The following is a 20,108-nucleotide window of genomic DNA, read 5'->3' as shown; positions in this document are numbered from 1 at the left end:
AAAGAGCAACTTACCATAAAAACATATTCACTATTTATTGAAATTAAAAAAAAAAGACTTATAAAACTAAACACAAATGTTTGAAAGGATTTTACATAAAGCATCAGTTACTAATAAACAGACTGAGAAGTCAGACTGGACTCATTATGCACTCCTATAATACAGAGGTGGATTCTTAGGCTCATCATGACATCTCAACTCTCCACCCTCAACCAGTCCCCAGAAGAATCCTATAAAAATTACTCCAAAGCTCCCTTTGCATTGCAATAGTGCAGCAAACCACAAGTAAACAACTACCTGTTAACCTGTTATTTCAAATACAGATTGAAAAGGCAACAGGCATTTTGTGCAATTTTAACATTTTTTTTTTAAGTTGAAATATCACACAGTACTGTCCCCCTTCACAGAAGGCAGAGAGCTGCTAGGCTCATCATGTCGGAGGACGGCCCCTGTTCTGTAAGCTATGGAAGTGTGCCTCCTTCAGGATCTGGTTGATGTGGAAGTAAGGGCCTTGGCATAGTGCAGACTGCTCATGGAAAGGCTGAGGTGGCGTGACAGGACTTGATCCTGGCATGATCTGGTGTAGGCTGGTTTCTGTCCCAGTAGCTCTGTCAGGACTGCTTATGTTGCTGCTGCTGCAGCTGCTGGTGCTGCCACTCTCACTGCTGGAAGACTGTGGAACAAGACATATAGGAAGGCTCGTTGTCGTAACTTGATAAAAGCAACGTTCATGTCTCAAGCAGGCATTTTTCTGGAATGGGCTCCTGGCACCAAAAGCTTGATCATTCTACTCCTATGGGAGAACCTTGCAGTGAGCGAGTTAAGCATCCAGCTCTGCCAGTATGAACATTTGGAAATGTTCATTGGCTGTACTTTCTATTCCACTAGAAAAAAAAATGCATTGCCACAAACCTGAAACGTCAAATTTATACTTAATTACCTTACTTTACAACATTCAATACTGTTCACACAACTGATCTGAGGCGGAAATTCAACAGTCTTAAGCACTATACCATCCTATCTGTCTGCCTGCCTGCCTGTCTGTCTGTCATCTCTCTCACTGTAGGCATCTGACGAAGCAAAGTACAGGTGATTCCTCAACAGATTAACTGCCCGAGCTACCATGTTTCCTGAAACACAGTGGAGGATTTCAAAGCTGAATTCAAGTAGTTTAATTACACCTTCACACAAACAGAAAATGTTAAGAGCTGCACTAAATTATGTTTAACACCCGAAGCATTCATTCATGCATATACATAATGCCAGCTGCCAGGAAAGGAACAGGCACCTCCCTTACAGGTTGAGAGAATTCCAGCTGCCTGCCTCATTCTATTATTTTTTATTATTTATTTTCTATCCCGCCTTCATTATTTTTTTTATAAATAACTCAAGGTGGGGAACATACCTATTACTCCTTCCTCCTCCTATTTTCCCCACGATAACAACCCTGTGAGGTGAGTTGGGCTGAGAGAGGGACTGGCCCAAGGTCACCCAGCTGGCTGAGAAACCGAGGTGAGAGATACTGGCTGGATTTACACATCACACTGAGCCATAACGTGACTGACTTTGCTTCACTTGAACAAACTCAGCTAATGAAATGTTACAGATACCATGTTGCTGCTGTTCAAGATACTAGGCTGAATGTGAATATACAATGAGGTTCTGTTGAAAATCGCTTTGAGGGCTGCTTTGTGTTATGGAGCAAGATACAATTTGAAAGCATACATATTCAGATTTCACATTTAAAAGAAAGCTTATGAATCAACACCAAATGCAAAAGGAGTATTTCTTTTAATGTAAACAAAACTAACAAACTAAAGAATATACTTGCATCCTAAGTGTGTCAGTACACTGCATGTCCCTCCTAGTTGGTGGGATATTGGTAATTGTGTGTAGGCTTTTGAGCTAACTTCTAGAGATCCTAGCTGGAAGAGAATAGCGTGAGCACACAGGCTAAAACTGGCTTTCATTTCATGTCTAGCATGCTAGACAAATTATGGTAAAATGACTGGTACTACTCTTAACATTTTCAGGGAAGCTGCATGTGGGAGTAAGACCAAGGCTGGTAACCTAGAGTACACTGTATCTTATTAAAAAGTGTTATGTGAAAGCTTTGATTGACAAAAGTCATGAAGAATGGCACGGCACAACACCATGGGCAGCAACTGTGATACGGAATTTAAGAGGAATAAATTATAAAGAGCCTAAATTAATCATAATGTAACAAAACTAATACATTACATATTTGTGAGATTAAGTGAAACGGGGAGGGTGTAACAGATTTGAATGGAGGAGGTTTGATCTTGTGGAGTGGAACTGATGAACACAAAGATCACAAAGGGAAGCAAAGACATAGTTTTATGAATGACTGGGCTAAAACATATTTCAGAAAACAAACTGCTGCATACCACTTTTGCATACTACTTGCATATTTTGTTTCTCTGAATGTTGATAATATCACAACTATTGATATGATTTGGAGAACAATTCACAACATTCTGAATGAATGTGATCTGGGGTAAAGTTAGTCTGCTAGGTGATGTGAATGAGATGAGAAAGTACTAGAACAAATAACTGGGCCATTCAGGGATACAAATAAATAAGAATGGCTATTATTTGGTGTGTATCCGCTCAGGAAAAGATCTGTTTGTTTTGAAACATTGTTTAAGAATAAGTCGGTTATATGGCAAGGGAACCAATTACAGAATTGTCCTACACTGAAGCATCTCGGTGTGACACTTGATTGAATGCTTTCCTTTAAACAGCACTGCCTGAATATTAAGGCCAAGGTTAGGGCGAGGAATGACATTATTAGGAAATTGACAAATTACACATGGGAAGCCCGGCCATCCACGTTACGAACATCAGCTTTGGCCTTGAGTGTCGCTGCAGCAGAGTACACTGCTCCAGTATGGAGTGTGCCTACACAAGTGAAACAAGTTGACATCACCGTAAATGAAGCCGTACGAATAGCGACAGGGTGTCTTAAACCGACACCAGTTGAGAAAATGTACCCCCTTGTTGGTGTTGCACCACCCAAGATCAAGAGAGAAGTAGCAGCAGATGCTGAGAGAACAAAACAAGAGAGTGATCCCCGGCACCCTCTGTATGGGTGCAAGCCTCAAACTCATTGACTAAAATCTAGGAAGAGTTTCATGGCAAGAACAAACACTCCTGAGGGCCTGCAAGAGCAGAACCGAGTTGGAAGAGGGAGGAGAGAAGTCATTGACCAAGGAAGAGTCCCAGAGGAGAATATGGCCGAGGGATTCGACCCCCCTTATGTTATTTCGAGGACTCTGAATAGGTTGAGGGTTGGAGTGCCTAAGTGTAAGACTAAGATGCTCAGATGGGGATTGCTGACAGATAATAACCCGCTGTGTGAATGTGGAGAGATGCAGAATTCGGCTCACCTGCCAACCTGCCGATTATTACCAATAGTGTGCACTGAAAATGACTTGGTTTTGGCCAATGACAAAGCCGAGAAGGTGGTGTCATATTGGCAGCTTAAGGCTTGATCTGGATACGAAAGAAGAAGCATAAGTCTATTCTTATATACACAGGGCAAGTGAATGAACGTAAATCTAAAAGTATGAGTGCTTTGATTTTATGATGAACGCATGACAATTAGTGAAAGATACAAGGGTAGTAAACGTTCTGAATGTGGGGCAGACCCTTTTTCACAGAGTCAACAGCGAACCTTGTGAAACAATGGATATGGAAGAAAACAAAGGCAGAGAATGTTACAACACGACAACAAATGCAGAAAATACAAATCCAATATGAGATGTATTAGAAGACAGATTAATCTCCCAACTGAATGACAGAAGGGGGGACATAAGGAAAGATTTGGAAACTGCTTGTAACAGATGGATGAGAAATATGTTACAGTAACAAAGAATGATGTGGAGTTACACTAATAGGAACTATCAAAAAGGACTCATGAGGGAATGAAGTGAATTTTAGATGTGCTGCATGATGTAACAAGGAGTACAGATCTGAAAATTAATGAACATCAAGGTCTTTGTTGTATATTTGACAGAGAAAATAGAATGAAAAATTGTCAGTTACATATAAATGATGAGAAGTTAGACCAAGTAGATTGTGTACTTGGTGAAACATTTACTAATGGAGGGATAATGGAGAAAATTTAAAGCAAACAAATATTGGTAGAAAGACAGTGGGTAGTACATGATCAAGTGCAAGGAATAACTATTTGTCAAAAGAAGCAAAAATGATTGTGTATAAGAGCTTATCCTAAAAGGGAAGAGCGTAACAGAATATATGTAAAAATATTTTAGCTAGAGAAATTATTCACACTCTATGTTAGTAAGACAATACAGATACAATCAGCCAAAGCAAAACTATATTCAAGCAATCTTACCTCTGTATCCCAGGAATCCTGAAAGACAGCATTTTGGCTACCGCGCTTGGTTTGTGGGACTGGCCCATCCTCCTCTATGCCATTTCGTCTCCTCTTCCTGAAGCAAAAATTGGAGAGCAGTAGAGTTAGCTCAGTATACTTTTAGAAGATAACATTACAGCTATTACACACAGACTGAAATTATTGTGTTTTTTTTCCCATGTGTTCAGTGCTACAAAGAAGTCAGCCATTAAACCCAAAAGAGAGCCATATCAAAAGGTGCAATTCATCCTGTAAAGCATCTTTCATTACCTTATGGTAATTAAAAATCATGTGCAGTTTAATTATCTCTTAAAATTAGAGTCTAAACCTCATCCAGATTGCTTAATAATCTCGATGCAATACTCGAACAATCATCTCAGCAGCAACCATTTTTAAAATAAATCTGAGTATTCAGAATATTTGGCAATGAAAAATAGTTATATTTCTCAGGTTAATGGCCTTCAATTAGATTATCAGGATTTTATTTGCCAAAACTGTCAGCAGTTCAAATCATGTTGTAATAAATGTTATTTTGAATCAAAAGCAGAGACATTCTTTTGAGAAAATCAAGTTCTGTTTTTAAATGAGCATAAGTTCCATATGGATATTCTTTAAGATGTCTATTGTCAAAGGCAACCCTCAAAAGCACTGATATATTTTACATAATATTTCAGAGGGGTTCACAGAACAATGACACTTTCATAAATACTCTTAAAATGCTCTGAAAACATTTAAGCAAGTTGAAAAGCTACACTGGAGCCTTTGTTTGGCAGAAAGATATGGTAGAGATATATAAAAATATGTTGATCTGTTTAACTAGACCTTCAGTTTGAAAGCATTTCTCTATCTTGTTTATACAATTATATGAGCATATTTTTAAAAAAGTAATGTATCTTAATTTTGTAAATTCATTTGTTTTACAATTATGAATGTTAATCCTTATATACTGAATACACCCAATGACTTTTTTTTAATTCACTGGGATTTCCCCAAATATGCAATCATGATGATTATGTTCTATCAAGCTGTACTAGATCTTACTATGTTACTACAATGAATTACTAAAGCAGTATATTTGCTTGAAACAGACCTCTGAGATTTTGACAGAAATGCATTTACAAGTGGTGCATAAATTGGCTTAGTGTACTATTCCAACATGTACATCAATAGCTGTTCTTGTAAATAACGCTGAGGTTAGCACAGCAGCTAAATGCTTTACATTTAGGATTCTATTGGAAGCCTATGAGCCATATTTCCATTTTTAATCTCAGTTCAGTCATAAATTCACCTGATGGCTTTAGAAAAATTACAAAGCCCTCCTATATTCAACCTTTTACAAATAGTAACTTGTTATTTGTAATAATTCAAGGCCCGTTTTACAAGGCTGTAAAAAATGACTGAGAAGGCTGCTAGAGATATGATCAGCTTCTGAGAAAGTTCAGGATCAAATTTCTACTCAGCCATCAAGTTGACAGAAGGATCTTGGCTCAGGCAGAGTTTCTTGATCTAATCTACCTGCCAGCGTTCTTGCAAAATTATAGAGTATATACCACCCTAAGCTACTTCGAGGAAAAACAAAATAGAAACATCAAAAAACAAGCAGCCCAAAGCACGACCAAAATGCAGAGTACCCTGGATTTCTACAAGGGAGGGACGAAAAAAGCGGACAATGCGGGGTGCCTATTTAACCCGCTGGGCCAAACCTCGAGACGGCCCCACGTTAATCGCCAGCCTTTCCCATCGCGTTTGTACCCCAGTTCCCAGACTCCCCAGGCAGGAGGGCTAAGGCGCCTGTAAGCTGCGGATTGGGGGAACTGTAGTTCCAACAGCTGGGGAAAACACCAAGACTTCCGGCCACAACCACGACTGACGCGAAGGCTCGAGGCAGATCCACGACAATGACAAAACAATCGCCTTCCGCACCCGCTCCGCTCGCCAGGCCTCCCGGCCCTCGGGCCTTGCTCCGAGCTGCTTGCCTTCCCCCTCGGCGTTTCTGCCCGCCTCCCCCCGCTGCGTTCCAAGTTTCCCCTCTGCGGCCACCATATTTTTCGCGCTCGCTCACCTCTGTCTCGCTCCTCGTTCGCTGGGCAGCGGCCCCCGGCAACTCATGGCCGGGCCGGGCCAGTCCGCTCGGACCCCAAGCAGCGAGGACGGCAGGCCCCGCGATCCGGCTCCCAAACAACCTTCCCCCGCCCCCTTCCTTCCTCTCTCAAGCCAGCAGAGCCCGCTTCCGGTGTGCACACCTCCTGCGCAAGCGCATTGGCAGCACACTGGGACCGCCTCCAGACAGAGACGCTCTCGCTTTGATTGCGCATTGGCAGGCGGCCCTGAAGCCGTGCCTCTAGGGCGCATGTACATAAGGCGACTGCTGACGCGCATGGCGCATGCGCTTTCATCAAACTTGCCTCTGTCTTTGTTCGTAAATTAAGGTCAAAGGTTTAATTCCGCCGGAGGCGCGTCCGCCGTTTTCGCCGCCGGATTCGCGAGCGGGTGGTTTGACGAATGCCGTGCAGGTTAGAGTTGTATGTGTGCGTTCGACTTCAGTGCGGTTTCCTCCCGGGTAAATCTGTTTCGCTTGCGGCTGACTTAGAGGAGTCTTATTCCCAGCAGGAAACCCAACTTCTGGGTAGGTGTATGTGGGATTAAACGAGGTTGCCTCCGAAGGAAAGTGATGGAACGCGGTTCGGGGTTATTTCCGAGTAAACGGGCCTAGACTCACTCTGGCTAAGCCACCAGCTTCAAGCCAGAGCTCCGACCTGGAGGAAGTCCCCACCCCCACTTGATTGCTGCCTTTTGGTGTGGCGATTAAGAATTAATCGTAGTGGATGAATTTATTTTAAAAAAGCTTGTCTAGTTGTGAAATTGTTCTGTTGTCTGTCTGCATCTTTTTAGCGTCGATGTAGCTGAATCTTTCCAGTAGAGACTGGATCATAGAAGCTTTTATTGGGGGATTGCTGATTTAAGCCGTATTATTATTCCCACTTTTTAAAATATATAACTCAAGGCGGCAAACATACCCAATACTCCTGCCTCCTTTTCCCCCCACAACAACCCTGTGAGGTAGGTTGGGCTGAGAGAGAGTGACTGGCCCAGAGTCACCTGGCTATCTTACATGCTTAAGGGAGACCTAGAACTCACAGTCTCCTGGTTTCTAGGCCAGTACCTTAATCATGACACCAACTGGCCCTCACTCTTCATCTGGAACCTTAACAGGAAGATGGTTGTAGTTCCCATTCTGGTCTGCAGTATGGAGCTATTAGTAAGTATATTATACAGTATCACAAATATAAATTTTGTACTTTCAGTCCTGCCAGTCATATAACATGGGAATATTAACATTAGACCATGTTGCAGAGTTGACTTAAGATAGTTTTGGTCTGAAAGACATGTTCAGAGGGCTATACTGTGAGATTTTTATCCTCCTGCAGTGTGGCTTTCAAATTGGACCCTGTTTCTTCTCAACTGTCTTGTAGGACAGTTTTAATTTTTTAATCACATAAGAAGTTCTAAGCTTGTAAACATGCTTTTTAAAATAACCATGAAATTGTGTTAAACAAAGGAATGTTTTAACTATATTAGTTAAAATGGATTCTATATTCATTTTTCTTTTTTAAAATAAATCTTTCTGATCCAGTGTGCTATAGAATAAAGATCCCATATTTGAAAATCTGTAAGGCAAAAAGTCCCCCAATTTTATGTAACCAAGAACCACATCACTTCTGTAGTGTGCAACAGTTTTCAAAAAGTCACATGATAAAGGAACTGTACCAGTGACCAGCAGTTATTAGAAGAGTCTGCTTTTTCTTCACTTTCACTTTCAGTTATTTTTTAACAATGGATTCAACAGCTGAAGTGAGAAAAAAACATGCAAATCACTGCTACCAGTTTTTGGAACTGCGAGATTAAACCTTATTCATAGTAAAAGGAACAGTGGGATGGGAGGCTTCTCTCTTATTTTTTAATGATCCTTGATGTAGTATGTACTGATTTTCTTGAGAAGACTGTAAATAATGTTTCTGGGAAATGAAACTGCTATCTTAAGCAGCTGCATGTGTTTTCTAAGGAGCCTAGGAACAAGAGTTAAACTGTTTATGTAGTTAGATTGTAGCATTCTGTTCATTGAAAACTACATACTTTCTGCTTTTATATGCAAGTGAGGTGCCTTACATTAAAAAAAAAGTTACCTTGCCACTACTACTTTCTTCTGGTAAAGGCTTAACCTGCTGAATTACTCATTATCACACCAAATGAAGGGCTATAAGATCCTGCCAATTTTTTTAAAAGACAGTCTTGTTTCAGTCCTGTGGTGTTGTTTAATGCATCTCACTTGGCTGTACCGCACTGTGAATTCAGCCATGTGAACCTGTCATTCATCCATACTGTGCTCTTGGTACAAATTCCAATTAGTATTAAACTCTTTCCCAAGTTTCATATAGGCAAGTTTTTCTTACTCTACCTGTTCTTCCAATGTCTGGTTTCATGTTCTTTTTCAGGCAGAACAATGACTGGCAACTCACCGCAAATAGAAATATGTCCCTACTGCAAAAAGCAGTTTAAACGTCTAAAGTCTCATCTGCCTCACTGTAAGATGGCGGGTAGTGAAGATTCAAGAGCAGCTCTGCCTCTCCTCAGAAAAGTCTGTGATTCTGTTACATCTGAATTGCTAAATGCTGAGAAAAAGAAATGGCAGCTCAAAAGCTTAGAAACTATTCCCAAAGAAGAAAGCAAAAAGAGTAAAACTGACTTGGTCAGAAAAAAAGAAAGAAGAAAAAACATTGGAGTAGCTGGAACAGTAGTAAGCATCAGTTTGCCTGCAGATAAAGATATAGAAAAGCAAATTAAAAGTGCTAGTGAAAAGTCTTCCCAAACAAGTGAGAATAAACAAAGAACTTCAGAAGAGCTTCCAGCACTGGTAGATAAGAAGCTGTTTCCAAAAATAAAACTTCCAAAGAAGTTATCCACAGTCCAAAAAACCAGAGGAGCCTCTTTAGCTAAAGAAGAGATTGTATCTGGTCTTAGTTTAGAATCACTGATACGGAGTGGAAAAGCCACTTCAGAATCACATCAGAAACCCTGTGCAAAGCAGAAACAAAACATAGAGTCACCTGTAGAGCAGAATGTGTCCCTTTCAACTGATTATATCATCGAGAGTCTTCAACCAATTCATCAAAGACTTGGTGATAAAATAGAACAAATCACTACAACTCATGATCATGTGAGAGCATTAGAAAACAGATGTGAATCCTCTGTTCATAATAGCCCATTAAATGAAGCTATCCTTGATAACAGTGAGACAGGACAATGGCCTCTGAAATCATTGTCAGGAGCAGAGATTGCCTTGGCCAACAGGCAACAAATTGTTACGGACAGTGTAGACAAGAAGAGCATTTTAGAACTTGAACTTACAGGAAATGTTGGGAATGGAGAGACAGGAAATAACAAGACCACAATTAAAGCATGCACATCAGAGGACCATGTTATAGACAGCTGTAGAAGGGTTTCCAGAGGTCCAGTTCACTTGTTTAAAAGTAAGTTAGATGCAAATTCTTTATTTGTCAAAGCAGAGGATTATCCTAAGGAACATCTTGTTTATCCAGATCCTAAGCCCAATGTGTATCCCACATTCACAGAAGCTCTCAGAGAAATGAGAGATGATAAAACATCTAATAATTGCTTAAGTGGTTTGGAGAAAAATACTGATTTATGCTCAAGGACTACTGTGACAAAAGAAGGTAAAAACTCAGTGATGGGTTTAAGAAAACCCTCACTCCAAGATTTAGAAATGACTACTTCCCATTGGTGTACATCTCCAGAACAAGGCATACAACTATCTTCATTGGGATTGGAGTGGTTCTCGGAACTGTATCCCAATTATCACAGGCTGGGCTTATTTTTAGAGAGAGAACCACGGTGGGATACCACAATACCAGAAGCTCACATTCTACCTTGTGACACTCACAAAGGTAAAAGTTTTTAATCATACAGAATTCTAAAAGGGAATATAGCTGCCCAGTAGATTGGTTAAAGTGGATATTAATTCATGTATGGTTTATGTGCATAGTATAAATTACTGTTTGACAGAATCACTAAGATCTCTGAGACATTGTATTTGGTTTCAATCTGTCAGCCTAAATTCCTTACTCTAAGACCTGTATATAATAATCTTTAGATCTATTAGGATATAGCTGCCTATGCTGCTTAAAACATTCCTTGCACAATCCTCATTTTTATCAGTCCTCAGATTGCTAACTGATAGTCCTGGGAAGCCATTAACCTGGTTCTTTGTCACATTTAATAAATGTTTTCCCATTTTTTAGCTCAAAATGTGTCTAATTAAAGGAGGAAGTTCATTCTGAATTTGTTGTGCAAATGCAGACTAGGACCTTCTTTGAAATTGCATAATTTTTCTAAGGAACCTAGAATAAAAGAGTATATACTACATAATATATATGACTTTTTACAAATTGAAGTTACCATGACTAACTATGATCTGCAGAACCCCTTTGAACTGAGGTTTACTTAAGAGGCTGAAAATGTTGGATGTTCTAAGCCCCTTCCTTGAGAGATGGAATGGCTGTTGAACAGATGGATGTATAATACAAATATAAAGTCTGTTCTCACATTTTTATCTTATATATAGCAGAATAACTGCCTGCATAAAAACATTCTCACTCACTTTTGAGATGTAATCAAGCTGCCTGTATAATCTGTATAAAAGTCCTTGAAAATGTTTTGAGATGTTCTATTATGGTTAATATATAATGCTGGGCTTCAGAGTATATCCTTTGTCACCTAGTGCAAAATACCTGCTATTAAGAGATGAAAATTGAATCCTGGGAATCCATTTTTTCTTCTTGTTGCTCATTTCTGGAACATACAGGCACATTGAAATAATGTATAGTAATAAAGTAAATCCTATAGATAGGATAATATTTCATACACCTGGAATTTACATAAGGTACTGCAAAACTCTGCCCTGTTTGATGCATTATGCTAGGCCACAGCGTGCTTATCCATGGTTTATTAACAACCTACCATTGTTTGAGTTATCACAACATGCCAAACCAAGGCCAAGTACAATGTAGCTACACAATCACAGGCATAGCAGACTTCTAGAAGTAGCCACTTTAGGTGGATTGTAATGAACTAAACTGAGGACCAGATAATCTTGGTTTAATTACAGGATTAAATATTTTTGTGAACTTAGTTTTTTTTTTTCCAAACTAGCTGTTATGTTACAAGGAAAGAGGAAACCATACTTTTTTCTGCCAAAATGTTCTGCTGTGTAGTTGCCCTGCAAAGAACATCATGAAAACTTTGTGTTTAGACATCCTGCTTTCTGTATGTGCAGGTCTCTTACAAGGCTAGCTCCAGCTAGCAGTTTGCTACTGTCAGGTCTTCTGGATTTAATTATCAGGGTGACCTTTCATACTCCTTAGATACTTGCTTTTGACCCACAACTGCAGCATCCTGATGTACTCATGCTGTGCCAAGCAAACCGCCCTTGCTTCCTCCATATCCACATGCCAATTCATGAGTTGCATTTTGTTAATCCATCTTCTTTTCTAAGTCACACTTTTCCATATGCTGTAGTCCACAAGGGGACCCATAGCTGTTAACTTAGCTGTCCATCATAGCTTTGGTCAATCACGGCTTTCACACAAAACTTTCTAGCAAGAGAGAGAGCAGTCTAGGTTGCCAGCCATAGTCACACCAGTGCCACATACAGCATTTCCTGCTAATGGGAACTGGGGTAACATTGGTCAGTTTTTATATATTTCAGCTAGAGTGCCACAAGCTTAGAGGTGTGCAAGACGTTTAGTTGTGAACCATTTTCATTGCAAAACTTCATAAAATATCCCTTTTCCAAACTTGTTTTGAGCACAAAATGATCTGTATTCTGGAAGTATTTGAAGCTTAAGATAGAGCTCTTTTAAGCCCAAAACACTGTTCTAAGCCCCAAACAGCCTGATTTGCACTTTAGGTGGGACATTTCATGCTTGAGACAAATTAGAGTGAAACTAAACTTTTTATTATACCTATACAGAGGTGCAATTTAATCCGTTTTACCCCAAGCTTGCTCATGCTGTTCTATGCAAGGTAGGATATTTTAATTCAGAGATTATCTTGCAAGCCAACATACTGTTGCCTGCACCCCTACCAACTAGGAGGCATATGCAGTGTACTGACACACATTCAGGATGAATCCTAAATCCTGAAACCATAGTCTATTCACTGACCATCCATCTTCATATTAAACTGAGCCAAAAATAAACCCACCCACTCCCATGTACATTATAGTTTACATTGGAGGGAAGCACTAAAGACTCCACTAGGAAATACTACATTGGTTTCCCTGAGAAGAAATGGAAGTAAGTGCTATGCTCAGCCTTGGAAACATGTAAAAGGGGCTTGCATGTAATATAAGCAAACATCTAGCTTTTCTGTCTCCTAGTTCCTCTGGCAGAAAAGTATCTGAAGGACGTAAAACTCTGGAATATGTCCACCTGGCTAGGCCTGCGTGATTTGTCTCCACAGGGGATGCTTGGAGCAACATTCAGAGGTAAGAGCAAATTGCACTCTGCTTTGAAATGGGTGAAAGTTTTGTTATAGCAACTATGGATTGGCAGGGGAAGATGGCTGAACTGTTGTTTTTACTGTGAATGATGAAGGATTTCACTTGAACCCCATAAAACTGCTTGTTTTTCTTAAATAGCCTGGAATGGATACTGCAACAGGAACATCAGTGTGAAAAAGTATGGATTGCCTGGGATTTCTCTTCTGCTGCTGGGCTGGTGTACCCTCAGCTATGCCTGGAGCCATGATCACATTAGTAAGAGTGTTTCTTCCTTTGCATGTGTGGCTTTCTCCTAGAAATGGGTTATGCAGGTGGTTAGTGGGCTTTGACTGAGAATGGGTTAAACCTGTATCTGTTAGTGGTTGGATTTGACTCCAAGCCATCTAGTTACTGGCTGAATACATAACAATATTTTTAAAAGCCATTTTTCGTTCTAATTATAGTTTGTTGAGTATGCCACATTGGGTAGATTTACATTTACAAAAAACACAAGTCATAATTTAAAAACTGCAAGTATTGGTTCCTAAGCCAAACCCAAACAAATCACATTATAGCTTAACATGCTGTGTATTGTTTACTGATTTCTAACTTTTAACGAGTTTTCCATGCGCCCACCGAAAATGCAAAAAAGCAATTAGAACAAATTCTCAGAAAACCTTTTCAGACCATTGTGCATAAATATGTAAACTGTTCTTATATGATGATCTCACAGTGCAGTGCTATGCTAGTCTGTTTGAAAGTAAGTCCTTGAGTTTTCGTGGAGTTTACTCCCAACACTGGACTGAAACTTTAGGTATTTATATCCATTTGAATATTAGGGTAAGTCAGCAGGGAAGTCACATTGATGTAGATATGTGTGCATCAATACATATAATTATTATAATAATAACTCTCTTTTTGCTACTGCTTCTGAAGAATTTAATCGTTGGCGGAAATACCCTGATGAAGATGCAACAGTATAAATATAAGGCATGTCTGTGCTGCTCGATCATGGAGCTTGCCATGGATCCGGTCCAGTAAAGTCAATATTACCAGTCTTGCTGCAGAAGCTACATGAAAGTATTTTGACTAGTAACTTGACACTTTAGAAAAGGTAATTTGTCATGGCATAGACATTTTTTGCTGATAAACTCAAAATTTCTGTAATCATGACTTTTCATGGGTAGAATCCGATGTCTGTTTTCCACCATCTGCAGTGTTACTTGAGATTCCTTTTGGCCTGTGGAGTCTAATTAGTGGGGACAGTGCTCTCTAGTATGTCCTCTGCTACCTGGGGGCTCAACCCAGGTCCCTCGTGGGTCCTGCAAGTGCTGGGAATGGAGGAGCATAGCAGGCTGGGTCCAGGAGATGGTCTAAGTGGACCATAGTGGGGGAAGACAAGTCATCCCAGGGGAGTCTTTTAAGGCCTCCCCTGTCAAACATTTATATGAAACTGCTAGTACAGATCCTCCATTGGTTTGGGTGAGGTGCGATCAGTATGCTGATGAGCCATAGCTCTTCATTACACCAGAAGCTTAACTGGGCATGTTGTGGATGTCCTGACTTGAATGGGACGAAGCAGACTGAACTGAATCCAACAAGACAGTTACTGTTTGTTCATTTATCGTGAGGCAGGTGGTTCCTTTTATAGCCAGGCTGTAAGCCCTCTTTAGCTTTGAAGTCTGGAACCAACTTCTTGAACTACACATAGAAAATAATTGCCAACCAGTGCAGGTCTTTATCTATTAGAGCAATCTTCACTGTTTTATCCAACTCAGTGCTTCCCAAACGTTTTCTTTCATTATCCAAAACCACTTATCAGAAAGTCCTTTTTACCCAATGTAGGTAAAACACTTTAAGTCAATTTAAATGTCCCTGTTGTGATGGGGCAATGGGTTCGTGTGTCATTACCCAAAGAAAAACCACTTTTACCCAATTTTGCGTAATTTACCCAGATTTGGGAAGCGCTGATCTAGCTGCCACAGACTGAACTTTCCAGGTGCTTTTCAAGTACTGCTGTATATACAGTGTATTGCAATGGTCTCAATATTATGTAACTAAAATGCAAATATTTGTTGCCAAATCAGACTTTTTAGGAGTGGCTGTTGTGCAAATACAGACCTCACCATTGCTACCACCTAAAAGTCCAGTCACAACACTGAATCAAGGCACTCTCTCATCTGCACATTAGGGGTAACACACATCCTATCTAAAGTAGGTCAAATCAAGGGTATCAAGCCAAACTTTCAGCTAACCATCAGTATTGCCATTTTGTGGAATTAATTTTAGTTTGTTCTTTAATTCAGCTTATTATTTTGCTCAGGCAACATATCAGCCACTTCCTTGGTATTAAATCTTGAAGAACGAGAGAACACTTGGGTCCAGATGACCTCTTCCAGCAGCTTCCTGTAGATATTAAATAAGAAGATGCTTCCAGAGGATTCTGTCTTGTCTCCAAGACAACCAAAGCAGTTCATATTGCAACTGATAGCCCAGCTGAAATGGGTTCATTTCAGCCCAGATAATCGGTATTCAGATAAAGATTTGAGACAAATTTATTTTGGGAAGCATAGAATCCATCTTCAGAAACAGAAAAAAACATCATTTTTCGCTGTATTTGAAGGTAACACAGGGTACAAGGTAAGCTGTGCTGCACACACAATTGCGCCCTCCAGCATTTTATTACCACCTACCATCAGGCCTCTTGCTTGCTTCCCACTAGGTTGTCACAGCGCATCAGTATTAGCACCAGTGATCATCTTAACCACAAAACAGTGCGTGTTCGTCACAAAATTTAGCCTTTGTGTCACGATATTTGGTTGCCTCTCTGCCTCCTTATATGGTCAGATGGTTTTTCTAATGGCACCGTGTCTGATTCATTGAGAAAGAAAATGACTAGGCAAGATAGCCAGGGAGTTAAGGCCTGCACCAAGCAAGGATCACTACTCTCAGGGCACCAGCTCAGGGTAGGTGTGGCTGGGAAGAGGGAACTCAGGAGAGCCTCCAGGTGTAGTGCTTTCACTGCCATCTGTTAGCTCAGAAAGATGGTTGATTCTGCCTCAGGGGTATCTTGAAGAATTTGCTGTTTACGTCAGGCCTCCCATGCAAGGAAGATGTGAGAATATATGTGAATCTGGCTCACTCCATTGCAAAGTGCAGCAACTAGCATCCACTTTGTTTTTAAATAACCCCGTAGGGGTTATTCAAATATAAATGCAGTATGGGGAGTGGCTGCAGTCTAGTGTTCTACTGGGAAGCAGGGCCACCTGTCCAGAAAAAAGGCAGTTTATTCTGGCACAGAACACCCAGAATAGGGAGAGCAATCTCAATCAATCTCGTGGCTTTCTGTGACTTGCCACACCCATTGTGAGTGTCTGTGAATGAAGAAGGCCCCTCTTAGCAACCGTTAGGGGGACACAGGTGACATGTTTTTAGAATTCCCAATGGGCCCCAGAGGTTGCCTATCACTGTTATAAGTAGTTTCATACTTAAGTTGGTGGGCTGATCATGGCACAAGACAGAGCAGGTGAACTGTTTTTTTTCTTAGAGCTTTGCTAACACAAGAAAAGCAAAAATAGATTCAGTCAGTGCAACGTTAAACATATCCTCAAATAATCAATAGCATTACAGTAATGGCTTTCAAGATGTATTACAGCAGAGAAGAAGTCACATTAATAATACAGCATTCTACTTCTTGAGAAAGAAATCCATACCATTAAGTGGCTCAAATGTCCTTTGAGCAGAACCTTGCCTGTAGAGAGAGAGAGAGAGATGCACTGATTTAAACCAAAGGAGATCTTGTGTACTCAAATGACTGGATTTATTTTTCACTTCAGAATTAGCTGTGGAAACCTCACACCCTCAGTTAATTGTTTGGCCTTTATTATAAGAAGTTCAGAGTGGGTGTGGGTATGCGCCAAATCCCATCACTTAAGCAGTGTCATCTGGCAGGACCCAGAGGACAGGCCTTCTCTGTCTCTGCACCTACCACATGGAATAGCATTTCCCCCCACCCCACTACAGGATTCAGATGGATCCGACCCTGCCTGCTTTTTGGAAGGCTCTCAAAACTTGGTTTTTCCCCTAGGCAGTGGTTGGGAGCTCATCTTGACTGCTTGTTTGTTTGTTTTAATAGTTTTTGGTTGAATTACATTGCATCTAGCATATTTTATTTCATTTTATTTCATTCCATATCTTATTAATTTCATTTCATTATATTATTTTTTTAATTTTATTTAATTTTATTATTTTATTTATGTAGGTTGCCCTGAGTGACATTTCATTTGAGTGGCTCTATGCATTGATTAAATAAATAAATTACTTTTATTGATTAAATAAATAAATTACTGTGAATAGATTTCAAATATCTTGGCTCTCTGCTCAGCACCTACATCTTCCAGAGGGTCAAAGTGTGAAGCACAAGAGATGGGCCAGGCAGAAGCCCAGGCCCACTTTTTCTTAATGATCTGGTGCCTTGTTGGCTGTCCATGTATAGGCCCTCTAGGACAGCCTTCCCCAAGTATTAATATTCAGATTTATTAAATTTCAGATTCCATAATTTGCAGCCATGATGCTCTCAGAACAGGAAAGTAGTAATAATAACAATATTAAACCCAATCAATAGAGTGTCCTAAAATCAGGGAATTAAAATAAACGTGAAGCAGCTAAATGTTTTCATATGCAGCTGTTAAATTTAATTTTCTATCCCGCCCTTATTATTTTTATAAATAACTCAAGGTGGGGAACATACCTAATACTCCTTCCTCCTCCTATTTTCCCCACAACAATAACCCTGTGAGGTGAGTTGGGCTGAGAGAGAGGGACTGGCCCAAGGTCACCCAGCCGGCTTTCATGCCTACGGTGGGACTAGAACTCACAGACTCCTGGTTTCTAGCCCGTTGCCTTAACCACTAGACCAAACTAGAAATACATTTCCTGGATCAATCTTCAGGCTGACAATCAGACAGAAAGAACTGCAAAACTGTTAGCTTATTTATGCTTGTTTTGTAAAATCAACATCTTAGACTTTCTACTGTTAACTTTAATAATAACATTACTAAAAATTCATCTTTCTAAAGCTTGTATCTGTTTTTGTCTCATCTTGTTTTTACAGTATTATTATTACTGTTACTTTTATGAGTTTTTGTTTGGATGTTAGTCGCTCAGTGTCTCTTTAGCAGGGCAGATATAAATTTATTTATTATTCAAATTTATATCACCGCCCATCTTCCCACAAAAGGGGGACTCTGGGCGGTTAATAATAAATGCTATTAACTAAATGACTAAACTCACAATGAACAAGTAAAATTCAACACAGTAGTAATCCAGTAGACAAACACTGATCTAGCATAAAACATACTGATAAAATACTAAAATCACAAGTTACAAAAGTTTTACCATAGGGATGAAAGTGGTAGAAAATACTAGAAATATTGGCATGTTGAAGAAAAAAACAAGATGGGCACCAGGCTGCCTTGCCTTGGAAAGCATTTTAGAGCTGGGGCTGCCACTATGGAGCCATGGTTAAAATATTGGCTTAGTGTTACGTGGCTGCTACTGGTCTTTCGCCAGATCCTACTCACATGGCTCTGTACAACGCTGAATGGGTATCCTTAGCGGGAGAGGAGAAGGATATACTGCTCCTGGGCTCCTTGTGCTTGCTGAAGTCAACTGAATCTATGTAAAGGCGTTGTGTTTCTTTTATTTTGAAATGTGCTGAAGAAAGCAGCTGATTAGAAACATTGTCTAGTCTACATCTAGTCTGCACATTTTTAAATGTTGCTACTTGTTTTGGCTGCAGAACCTTTTGAGGGAACACACAGGTTTTATTTTGTGTGGGTGGGTGGGTATATGAATTAATTTACCCTGTATTCCAAAAACCACTGTTCTTTCACACAGTGTATACTATTCTCTTCTGCTTCACTTAATGATTTTCAGTATCTGAAACAACTTCCAGTCTCATTGTGCTCAATAAGAACAGCACGTGGAGAGAGACAGCTTGCCCTGCAATTATAATTTAGTGGTTTGCTTCTGGGTGCAATTCAAGCTACTGGTTGTTACCCTAAAATACTCAGGGCCTAGGTATCTATATGCTCATCTACTCCCGGTGGGTTGGCCCATCTAGTAAGGTTGAATAGGTAAACTCACTCCAGGTCTCTTCCCTTAGGGATTGTCATCTAAAGAGCCAAAAGTGTTGAGTCTTCTGTACTGGAACTCCATTTCTTTGGAAAAGCTTACTACCTGAGATTAGACTAACCCTACCCTGTTATATTTTAAGAGAGCCTTTAAAACCTGGCTTTCTAAGAAAGCCCTAGGAGAGAATCTAATCTAATATAAAACTTCTACCCTGGGTTGTGCTTTGATATTTTGTTCCAAGCAGTTGTAGTCTCTTTTTTTCCCCCCGTTATTGTTTTGTACTGTTGCTCGTTTTATTGCAGTTTTAGTGTGTGAAAGCTTTTACAGTAAGAAGAGAATGTAAGCCACTCAGAGGCACTCTGGATTGGAGTAGTAATATAAACTTCAGCAAATAAATGGAAGGATATGAGGGTAGGAAGGGGGTCCTTGAGACCCCGTTCAATTCCACAGTTGGAACCGATCAGATTGCTACAAAGAGCAAGCATTTGGCTTCTGTAGAACTTGCATCTGTCTGTTCTAAATGTACATGTGTATAGACATGCACATACACTGAATTTAATTTATTTGATTTAGACACTGCCCAACTCCAGAATGATTGTGGGTGGCTCACAATATGGCAAAGAACTGAAATTACAATTCAAAAAGAAGGTAAGCTAATGGGATAAGGACAAAATAAAGAACAAGGTGGCAAATCTGGCCAACAACACAAAAACACAGATCAACAAAACTTGCAAAAGAGGAAGCATTTGGTTCCTGTAGAACTTGCATCTGTGTGTTCTATTGCAAGGGGCTCCCACCACCTTAACCCAAAGTCTGGGAGAACAGCCTGGTCTTTAAGACCCTCCATAGCAGTATCAGGTTAGGACCTGTTGGTATTTGCTTGTTCTGCTTGGGAGCAAGTCACAAAGACTCCAGGTATCCATGGTATTTGAATACTTTCTTAAGTGTCGGCAGGGTGAAAAGGTCAGGCTTCATTGTTATCAGGTTGGGGTGTGGAAAAGGTTAAGTGTTGAA

The 20,108-nt window shown here is 40.1% G+C and overlaps 2 protein-coding genes across 4 annotated transcripts; one reads left to right on the top strand and one right to left on the bottom strand.

The window, feature by feature from the left end:
• Positions 1-10: 10 nt before the first annotated feature.
• VCF1 (VCP nuclear cofactor family member 1) lies at positions 11-6,622 on the bottom strand. The gene is made up of 3 exons (XM_063293439.1): positions 6,465-6,622; positions 4,382-4,478; positions 11-673 (listed from the first exon to the last, which is right to left on the bottom strand). Exons 1-3 carry the CDS (start codon positions 6,509-6,511, stop codon positions 431-433), a joined length of 387 nt encoding a protein of 128 aa, XP_063149509.1. The 5' UTR covers positions 6,512-6,622; the 3' UTR covers positions 11-430.
• A 268-nt stretch (positions 6,623-6,890) lies between these two features.
• Positions 6,891-18,040, top strand: MTNAP1 (mitochondrial nucleoid associated protein 1). Of its 3 annotated transcripts, XR_010067208.1 has the most exons (6): positions 6,891-7,028; positions 8,896-10,365; positions 12,858-12,965; positions 13,119-13,235; positions 13,896-14,073; positions 15,266-18,040. XR_010067208.1 is itself a non-coding variant. In XM_063293431.1 (5 exons), exons 1-5 carry the CDS (start codon positions 6,905-6,907, stop codon positions 13,940-13,942), a joined length of 1,431 nt encoding a protein of 476 aa, XP_063149501.1. In that variant the 5' UTR covers positions 6,891-6,904; the 3' UTR covers positions 13,943-14,126. The 3 variants fall into 3 exon arrangements, 2 of the variants coding, with proteins under 2 accessions (XP_063149501.1, XP_063149500.1); XM_063293431.1 differs by lacking the exon at positions 15,266-18,040 and having other exon boundaries at positions 8,896-9,930; positions 13,896-14,126; XM_063293430.1 differs by lacking the exon at positions 15,266-18,040 and having other exon boundaries at positions 13,896-14,126.
• Positions 18,041-20,108: the final 2,068 nt, after the last annotated feature.

The sequence above is a fragment of the Candoia aspera genome, chromosome 2, assembly GCF_035149785.1.
Source record: "Candoia aspera isolate rCanAsp1 chromosome 2, rCanAsp1.hap2, whole genome shotgun sequence".
Lineage (NCBI taxonomy): Eukaryota > Metazoa > Chordata > Lepidosauria > Squamata > Boidae > Candoia > Candoia aspera.
The sequence above is the reverse complement of the archived record's forward strand: the minus strand, read 5'-3'. Positions and strand labels throughout refer to the sequence as shown.

Bases quoted from the DNA above. Each gene is read 5' to 3' on its own strand.
- VCF1 (XM_063293439.1), bottom strand. From the start codon at position 6,511: ATGAGTTGCCGGGGGCCGCTGCCCAGCGAACGAGGAGCGAGACAGAG. The intron at 4,479-6,464 runs GTGAGCGAGCGC...TTTTTGCTTCAG, and splicing joins GAACGAGGAGCGAGACAGAG to GAAGAGGAGACGAAATGGCA. The intron at 674-4,381 runs GTAAGATTGCTT...CTTGTTCCACAG, and splicing joins AGGATTCCTGGGATACAGAG to TCTTCCAGCAGTGAGAGTGG.
- MTNAP1 (XM_063293430.1), top strand. From the start codon at position 6,905: ATGCCGTGCAGGTTAGAGTTGTATGTGTGCGTTCGACTTCAGTGCGGT. The intron at 10,366-12,857 runs GTAAAAGTTTTT...TCTGTCTCCTAG, and splicing joins ACCTTGTGACACTCACAAAG to TTCCTCTGGCAGAAAAGTAT. The intron at 13,236-13,895 runs GTAAGAGTGTTT...CTGCTTCTGAAG, and splicing joins CTGGAGCCATGATCACATTA to AATTTAATCGTTGGCGGAAA.